The sequence below is a fragment of the Podarcis muralis genome, chromosome 7, assembly GCF_964188315.1.
Source record: "Podarcis muralis chromosome 7, rPodMur119.hap1.1, whole genome shotgun sequence".
Classification (NCBI taxonomy): Eukaryota; Metazoa; Chordata; class Lepidosauria; order Squamata; family Lacertidae; genus Podarcis; species Podarcis muralis.
In genome coordinates this window covers 1,239,829-1,249,399 of record NC_135661.1, presented here as the reverse complement: position 1 = coordinate 1,249,399, position 9,571 = coordinate 1,239,829, and the positions used below count along the sequence as shown (strand labels likewise).

The window sequence follows — 9,571 nt, the reverse complement described above, 5'->3', positions numbered from 1 at the left end:
ATGGTAACGTGGCCCCTCCCCCCCAATCACCCATGGCTGGTGTCCATTGGGACTTGTGGGGCAGAAACACATGGGCGCCGGGCGCCATTTTGCAACAAGATGGTGGACAGAAGAATCACTTTTGCATGGCTTAGGCCTGTTCGGGGGCACAGGTTCAGCGGCATCTTGAGATAATACAAGAGTTCCTGAGGATTGACGTCAATGTTTGGGTGCCTTTTTGAACCAACATGCCAGATGGAAGCGTGACTTCAGCACGACTTTGCCTGATTTTTGGGGTGGCTGGTCCAAACTCACAAATGATGCTATCCGTTTATAAACACATCTCTTTTTGTTTGTTTTTTTAAAATTCCAAGCACTTCGTGCTAGTCTGTAATAATCCGTTTTGAGGCTTAGGGTATATAAACTTCATGAAATATTAATAAAATAAGAAGGGCTATAAACTTTTTTAAAAAAAATGTTTTATTTTGTTTTTAAACATTCTTATACATTCACATCATTTTCAATTTCTACACTTCTGTGATCGCTTAGATCCCTTGGACTCTGCCCCCCCCCCCCCATCTAATTACATTTTTCTAACCCATTTTTTACCTTTTTTTGTAAAAAAAGGTAAAGAATGCCTGACAGTTAAGTCCAGTTGCAGACGACTCTGGGGTTGCGATGCTCATCTCGCTTTACTGGCCGAGGGAGCCGATCTTTGTCCGCAGTTTTTCCGGGTCATGTGGCCAGCATGACTAAGCAGCTTCTGGCGAAACCAGAGCAGCACACGGAAATGCCGTTTACCTTCCCGCTGGAGCGGTACCTATTTATCTACTTGCACTTTTGGGTGTGCTTTCGAACCGCTAGGTTGGCAGGAGCTGAGACCGAACAACGGGAGCTCACCCCATGGTGGGGATTCGAACCACCGACCTGATCGGCAAGCCCAAAAGGCTCAGTGGTTTAGACCACAGCACCACCCGCCTTAACTTGGCTATAAACTTTTTCTTTCAACCTGAACGGAAGCCGAAAGTCTCAGCGCCCTCAAAATACGTGATGTCTGTTACATTGCATTATTGAGTATTAACCCAAATTTTGCACAATCCTTTGTCTTCCAGGTGCAGTCTCCCTCTGGCCCCTCTTTTAAGGTCCTTTTGGGATTTGCCAACCCAACAGTTCAAAAGCACGCCAGCGCAAGTAGATAAATAGGTACCACTCCGGCGGGAAGGTAAACGGCGGTTCCATGCACTCTGGTTTCCATCACGGTGTCCTGTTGCACCAGAAGCAGTTTATCTTGTGCTGTATTCACCACCCTCTGTAGGCACCTCCTATCAGTTGATGTCAAACCAACGTACCACACCATGTTGCAGTATGAAAGGACAATCAAATGTTGATTGACATCATTCTTTCGCAATGCACTGAGGAGATGGAGTCTCCGTTGGGCCTTCTTAACCAGCTGGGTTATATTGATTTTCCAAGTAAGGTCTTCACTGAGATAAACTCCCAGGAATTTAAAGGAAGAGACTCTCTCCATACAGCCCTCCCCAATGTACAGCGGGGCTAGTTCTCTCTTCCTCCGAAAGTCCAACACTATCTCCTTTGTCTTGCTTAAGCGCACAAATAAGACCAGGGCACAAGACCACTTCCTTCCTCTAGTTCCTAGTGACCGGCATTGAGAAGCATGACTGACTGCCTTTGACCGTGGAAGCAAAGCATTGCCAGAATGGTGGTTAAGTCATCAATAGCTTTCTCCTCCATGTACCTGTCTGGTCCTCTCTTAAAGCCATCCAAGTTGGTGGCCGTCACTGCCTCCTGTGGCAGTGAGTTCCATAGTTTAACGGTTCCACAGCTGTGTGAAAAAGCATTTCTTTATCTCTGCCCTGACTCTTCCCACATTCAGCTTCGCTAGATGACCATGATGTTGTGAGAGGAGGAGAAAAACTTCTCTTTCCACCTCCTCCGAACTGTGCATCGTTTTATAAGCTTCTATCAATGTGGCTTCTCTTCCTCACTTTTCCTCTGAACAAAAAAGTCCCAAAAGCTACCCCAAAAGAATCCCAAAAACAGAAGTTTACCCCACATGCAACTATAATTCCTAGCACCCTTAAACTACTGTTCCCAGAATTTTTTGGGTGAAGCCCATGCTTTAAATGTAGGCTGCCATCACAGCCATGGGTTAAGTATTTAGGTGTATGGGCAACAGCAAACAATATAAATTTGTTTAAAGATAATTATTTGAAAACCTGGGAAGATATTGTTGTTGTTTAGTCATGTCTGACTCTTTGTGACCCCCTGGACCAGAGCATGCCAGGCACTCCTGTCTTCCACTGCCTCCCGCAGCTTGGTCAAACTCATGTTCATAGCTTCAAGAACACTGTCCAACCATCTCGTCCTCTGTCGTCCCCTTCTCCTTGTGCCCTCCATCTTTCCCAACATCAGGGTCTTTTCGGGAAGATATTAAATTTGCAAATTTGGAGCAGAATGGATCTTTCACTACTAGGTAGAGTGTCGACTATAAAGATAACTGTATTGCCAAGAATGTTATTCTGTTTCAATTGATTCCGGTGATTGGCTAGACAGGTTGTTTCAACACATGGCTAAAAGGTATTTCTAAATATATTTGGCAAGGGAAAAAACCGAGAATAAAATATAAACACTCTCTGTAACTATCCAATCACTGAATGTCACTCTCAATCCCATATGTGGACCTGAGTGAAAACTATCTACAGTATCCCCCTGCTGGCCCAGGGTGAGAACTTCAGTACATACATAACCCTTACCATCTGCAATCCCCAGCACCCCTTAGCAAACTACAGTTCCCAGCATTCTTTGGGAGAAGCAATTACCTGTTGCTGGAAACCACAGGAGTCAAGCTGCCTGGGGGCTTCCCACTGTGAAAACAGGGTGCTGGACTAGATGGGCCTCATCCAGGCCACTTTATGTCCTTAAGCTGTCTTCTTCAGCTGCCGCTGGGGATGAATTTATGACACAAAGTTTGGACTAGAATCTTGGGTTATTGACTAGAATCAGTACTCTGGAATCTTGGGGTATCAAAGAAGGACTAGAACATGGGTAGGCAAACTAAGATCCGGGGGCCGGATCCAGCCCAATCGCCTTCTCAATCCGGCCTCAGCGTGTTTTTACATGAGTTGAATGTGTCCTTTTATTTAAAATGCATCTCTGTGTTATTTGTGGGGCATAGGAATTCGTTCGCATTTTCCCCCAAAATATAGTCAGGCCCCCCACAAGGTCTGAGGGACAGTGGACTGGCCCCCTTCTGAAAAAGTTTGCTGATCCCTGGACTAGAATTGTGCATACTCCTAATCACGTTCCTTTTTAACCAAGGCTTTGGTTGATCTGATTTGCATCCTATCCCCTTTTTAAGTGGTTTTTTTTCTTTTTGAGGGGGGCTATTGGGTTTTTGTTTTTATTATGTCTTTTATGGTTTTATATCTTGATTTTATTCTGTGAACTGCCCTGAGACCCCGGGGTATAGGGGGGTATATAAATTCCATTACAGTGGTACCTTGGGTTAAGTACTTAATTCATTCTGGAGGTCCGTTCTTAACCTGAAGCAACCTGGAAAGGTTGGCCGCATGTCCAGCACCACCAACATAAAGGTTGGCTGGGAAATTACACACAGTGCACTGCTAAGTTTTGGTTGTGGGGTTGCTTCAACGCCTCTTACCAAAGCAACACCACATCCTCAGATCTGTATCCATACTTTCCCCAATATACAGTCAACTTCACCGGACAGGGATCCATCTGTTCTGGCTGGCTGATCAAGGACCCCAATCTTTGGTTCTTGTATAATGGACTAACCACTGATTACCACCCTGGTAATTATCAGTGTGTGGGAATGGGTGCCTTTACTTTCCCTGTGACTGTGGAGGCTTTTCTTCCTCTACCCTCTCTTAGAAACAGAAAGAGGAGAGAAGTCCAAGGGGAACAGTGCAGTGATGAGATTTTCCTGGCCCGCTCTGTGGGTGCTGTTGGTGGAGGCTTCGTTAGCATCCTCACCATTGGCATACATCTGGGAGTTGTGGCTGAACAAAATCGTGAAGCACTATTTGCCCTAACATGCAGGTTGGAGAAAACCATCAATGCCACTACAGATATCCTCCGACAGTTGCAGTCCGAGATTGAGGATTTGAACCAGATAGCAGCAGCTAATAGACTTGCTCTTGACTATCTCCTTGCCAAATCAGGAGGTTTTTGTAAAATAGTCCCGGAAGGCAACTGCAGAGTGAAGTTTCATGACCTCAACAACACTATTGAGGACGAGTTGCCAAAATTACAGGCCCTTATAAATGATAACCAACCCAGTCAGAATCCTTGGGAATGGATGTGGTCTTGGGTCCCAGGAGCAGGATGGTTACATAGCCTTTTGACCGCCATTGCGGTAGGAGGATTAGTCTTCCTAATACTTCTTTGCATCACCCCTTGCTGCATATCTCTAGTCAGAGGAATGGTGGCCCGAAGCATTAAGAATCTCACTGAAACCCACATCATGGCCATATACCGAGCCCTGCCCCCCCCCCCCGGCAGAAGAAGAGCATGAGTATGCTTGACTAATTTGTGAAATGCCCCCTGAAGAGATCCCCTTGAGAGACACAGTTGTCTATACCGGGGTTCAACATGAGAGTCAAGCTGGAGAAACAACGGTGACTTGTTTCTAAGCTTGAAAGGGGGGAATGTGGCAAGGCCACCTGGAAGAGTTTTACCTTTACCTTTTATGTATAACCATAAATACTGATAATAATGCTTAAATTGTTAAGGCTAGAAGTGCCTAAAATCTTAAGAATCAAGATTATATGCTTTATGTCTAACCATGTATCCTAATAATGCTTAAATTGTTAAGGCTAGAAGAGCCTAAAATCTTAAGAATCAAAATTTTATGCTTGCAACATACGCTTCTGGTTTCTTGTTCAATGATTTTTTTAAAAACCTTAATGATTTCTTCATGAACTTTGTTCCAAAAGCTTTTTATCTCCTTACACCCCACCATATATGGTACATTGTTCCTATCTCGGTGTTACATCTCCAGCACACATTGGTTTTTTGCTTATAGATTTTTGGCGATTCCATGGGGCAGGGGTTAGGTACCACCGGTAGATCATTTTCATTAGATTCTCCCTTGTTGTATAACATGCTGTGAACTTGATGTCAAATTTCCACAGCTAACATTATGTTGTGGCCAAAATCCTGCGCCCACTTTATCATAACGTCCTTTAGCATCTCATCCTTGAGTTCCCATTCCAAAAGTAGATCATACATCCTAGATAGGGTCTTTTTATTCATTTGTACTAATTCCTTTTGTAAGAATGACTTCTTTTCTCCAAAACCAATTTTCTTATCCTGATTAAGTATATGCACTATTTGGTGATATTGAATCCAGCCGTTACAATACTGTTTAATTTCTTCATACAATTTGATTTTTAATTGGCCCTGTTCTACCTTTATTACTTGTTGGTAAGTTGCCCAATTTGTGCCCATGTTTGTCTTTTTTACCGTTATCATCTCCACTGGGGATGCCCACCAGGGTATTTTGGGCTCTAATAGTCTGTAGTACTTATCCCAGACCTTGTATAATGAAATTCTTACTACAGTGGTGCCCCGCAAGACGAAATTAATTCGTTCCGCAAGTTTTGTCGTCTAGCGAATTTTTCGTCTTGCGAATCACGAAATCCCATAGGAATGCATTGAAAATCAATTAATGCGTTCCTATGGTCAAAAAAAGTCCAAACAAAGCCAAATTTGGTACAACAACAGTTTATTAACTGCTCTTTAAAGTCACACATACTGTAAAGAGCAGTTCAAAAATTGAAGGGAAAATAAATTAACTTTATAAACATGACAGAAAAACATTTAAAAATCAACAAAGTGTACAGTACATTTTCTAAGACTCTGGGGGACCACTCGAAGAAGGCTCCTCTTCCACTCTTTGCTTCTTGCTCAAGAACCTGTCCATAGTCTGCTGCTTCATCCGCCTTTTCAGCACCTCCCTGAAAGACGACATGACCCTCGTATCAAAAGTGTTCGCAAGGTCACGTGTCAGGTCCTTGTCAGGGTGGTGCCACTGTGCAAAAGCCTGCACATCTTTCCACTTCTGACAAATGTCCCTCAGTTCTTTGGAGGACACAACCTCCAGGAACTCCGCTGCAAAGTCTTCAGCCGCAGGAACATCAGAACTGGCAGCCTCTCCATGCCTGACCACGCTGTGGATGCCAGATCTTGTCTTGAACCGTTCAAACCAACCTCTGCTTGCCTTGAAGACTTCTGGCTCGCCTGAGGTTCCTGGCTGTTCCCGGATGAGGTCAGCGTGCAAGGCCTTGGCCTTCTCACAAATGACGGCCTCAGACACTGTGTCCCCTGCACGCTGCTTCTCTTCTATCCAGATGAGCAGCAACTTCTCGACCTCCTCCAGAACAGCTGGGCGGTTCTTCACGATCCTGGTGACTCCCTTGGCTGCATCAGTCGCCAGGATCTTCTCCCTCATCTTCAGGATGGTCCCGATGGTTGATGGATTCCTCCCGTACTCCCTGGCGATGTCCGTCACACGCATTCCGCCGTCGTGCTTCCGGATGATCTCCTTCTTCATTTCCAGCGTCACCTTCTCCTTCTTCCTCTCGCCGGCCACCGCAGCAGCAGTCTTCTTGGGTCCCATGGCAGCACAGCTCTTACCTTCGTAAACTCAGAAAAAGAAAAAGAAATCAGTGATGTGCTTCAAATCCAAAAAATTCAAAAGCACCCAGCCACCCACCACACAGAAATTAAAACCCAGAACCAATCCCAAACACCCCAACCCAAAATCCAAAATCCAACCCCCCCCCAAAAAAGTTTTAAAAGTTTAACTTGCCAAATGGATGCAAGAGAAGTTCTGGGAAAGCTTCAACAATCAATCACCGAAGTCTTCAGAAACCTCAAATGGCTGCAAAATAAGTTTTGGAAAAGCTTCAAAAATCACCAATGTCTTCAAAAACCTCAACTGCTCCCACAGACACCCACCCACCCACCACACAGAAATTGCAAACTCCTCCCCAACTGCTCCCCCTGCCCCTCCCCAACTGCTGCAAACCCCTCCCCAACTGTTCCCCCACCCAGACAAAAAAAAATTTCAAAAAATAACAACATGACCCAATGGTCCCAGATTCCTGCAGAAACCTCCCCAACCGTTCCCCCAGCCAGCCAGCACTCAGAAATTCAAACTCAGAATGTTTTTTTTTGGAAAAAAACAACCTGGCCCAATGGTCACAGAAAATCATAAAAATTCCAAAAAAAGCCCCACAAGCTCCCAGATTCCTGCAGAAACCTCTCCAACTGTTCCCCCAGCCAGCCAGCACTCAGAAATTCAAACTCAGAAAAATTTTCAAAAAACAACAACCTGGCCCAATGGTCACAGAAAATCATAAAAATTCCAAAAAAAGCCCCACAAGCTCCCAGATTATCGCAACCCCCCCCACAACACCAAGTCCTTGAATCCCAAACACCCCAACCCAAAATCCAAAACCCCCCAAAAAAGTTTTAAAAGTTTAACTTACCAAATGGTAAGTTTTGGAAAAGCTTCAAAAGTGAGCAAAGTCTGAGAAAAGGCTACCAAACCACGTGCTAAGAGTTGCTCCTCAAAGTCAAGTCGCAACTGCAGCTGTTCAAGCTAAGCACCCTTTGTTTTAACGGTTTTTAGACAAAGGAAACAAAGTCGCGAGACGTTTTCGTCTTGCGAAGCAAGCCCATAGGGAAAATCGTCTTGCGAGGCAACTCGAAAACGGAAAAACCTTTCGTCTAGCGAGTTTTTTGTCTTGCGAGGCATTCCTCTTGCGAGGTACCACTGTATATGATTTTAAAAGTCCTTATGCACTGCCACTTTGTTGTATGTTAGGTAGGCGTGCCATCCAAACCTCGTATTCCAACCTTCTAAATCTAATATATCAGCCTTCTTCAAGAAGGTGGGGTTGTTTTAAATGGTTGTTAAATGTGTTACGTTGATTTAGATTTTGTATTTGTGGGCTGGAGTGTTGTTTCAGGGCTCTTGTATTGTTTATTAGTGTGCATACATTGGTCTTGTGGCTATTTTTAGTATGTTTTTATTTAATTTATATTATGTTCTGATATTTTTATTATGAATTTTGTGCAGTGATTATTCTTATTATTTATTTTGTGCTTCGTATACTTGGTGTTGTGAACCACCCTGAGATTCAAAATCAATAAAATCAACAATCAAAAACAACATCAACAAGAAACACAACAACAAAAAGGTTTCCTACCGCTGTGTACGGAGGGTCGTGAGGGCAGCACCACTCCTCTTGGTCGATCCTGGTGGCGTTGATGTTCCTGGCGCTGGTCCAGACTGGATCCTGCGGAGAGCAGAAGATGGTATCTCTGCAGCACAACTCTGGTGTCCACGTTGCCTTGGCCTGGCGCTACTCCGGATGTTCTGTCAGGAGGAGAAAGGGGCTCGTTGAGAAACGTCCCATCCAAACAGCCCACCAGATGTCCCAATAGCCCACCAGATGCCTCACTCACCTGGCATGCAGCTCAGGAAGTCCTTCGGGTAAGGTTCCCTGTGAACGCAGTGGAGCAGCCTCCTCAAAAAGCGCTGGACCCTGCCTTTCTTCCGATGTCTATAGGCCCGCTGCACGATGTTCAGGCAGCTCCTCCCTGTCTGCCTAAGCTCTTCTTCCTCGTGCTGCTGCATCTCTTCCAGCCCTGAGTGGCAAGGGAGAAAGGTTGAGCAAGGCAGAGATGCACAGGAAAAGAGCCACCCATCAACAATATGAAAACAGCCGTCAGCTGTGTTTGTGTGTAAGAGAGAGCAGTGAAGTCACATTCCAATTCTCTTTGCATGTTCATCTTGTGGCACTTCTGCCTGAACATACATCTGAGAATTTGCCTTCCCCTGAAGACCTTTCTCAGCAGAAGCATCCCTCCCTGCCCTCCGTACGTCTCACTCACATGTTCCATAGGATGCCATGTCTTGATTGCGGATGAAACTGGCATCCCGGAAAGCCAGATGACCTAGAGAGAGAGAGAGGGCAAGAAAAGGGACGTCATCTGGGTGCAAAGCAAGCGGAGACAGAGGCAGCTTGGCAGGAGGACAGGTATGCTCTAGAGGCCTCCACCCTCACGGAGCACTCAGAGCAAGATCTGGGCACAGATGGAGGCCTACCTAGCAGGTGGCCTGGGGACATGTCCATCCTCCCTGCCATTGTTACCAAGACGTTTCTGTCCCTCCCTACCAGGGAAGAACGTTGCTTGACTTACCCAGAAGCAGAGCTGCCACCCTGGAGACTGCTGGCAGCCTGTTGGCAGACGGCTGCGTACATGATAAGGCAGCACTCCGAAGGATGCCCTTGCTGAAGGTCTTGCTCTGTGGGCAAAGACAAAGGAGAAGTGGCATCAGAGAGGCTTGAGAGCGCAGCAGAAGAGCCTTGCACTCCCAAAGACATGCCTGGGCAAAGCTGCCAACAAAGGCAGAGGGACCTTACCAGATGCTTGGCAGCCTGGTGGAGAGCAAAGTGGAGGCTAAATTTGTTGGAATGAGCCCACCACTTGACTTCTGGGGCTAGATGGGAAAGAGCCTTCCTTGCGGCCTGCAACA

General features: G+C 45.6%; 1 protein-coding gene and 1 long non-coding RNA gene across 2 annotated transcripts in view; both read right to left on the bottom strand.

The window, feature by feature from the left end:
• Window positions 1-8,060: 8,060 nt before the first annotated feature.
• Window positions 8,061-9,000, bottom strand: LOC144328309 (uncharacterized). The gene is made up of 2 exons (XR_013393493.1): window positions 8,926-9,000; window positions 8,061-8,679 (listed from the first exon to the last, which is right to left on the bottom strand). It is a non-coding gene; the product is annotated as an uncharacterized LOC144328309 (long non-coding RNA).
• A 166-nt stretch (window positions 9,001-9,166) lies between these two features.
• The window catches only part of LOC114589881 (uncharacterized), a 75,067-nt gene continuing 74,662 nt past the window's right edge, over window positions 9,167-9,571 (bottom strand). Inside the window, exon 14 of the mRNA XM_077930978.1 lies at window positions 9,167-9,340. Within this exon, the coding sequence (XP_077787104.1) occupies window positions 9,206-9,340 (135 nt within the window). The 3' untranslated portion in view covers window positions 9,167-9,205. The remainder of the gene's footprint in view (window positions 9,341-9,571) is intronic.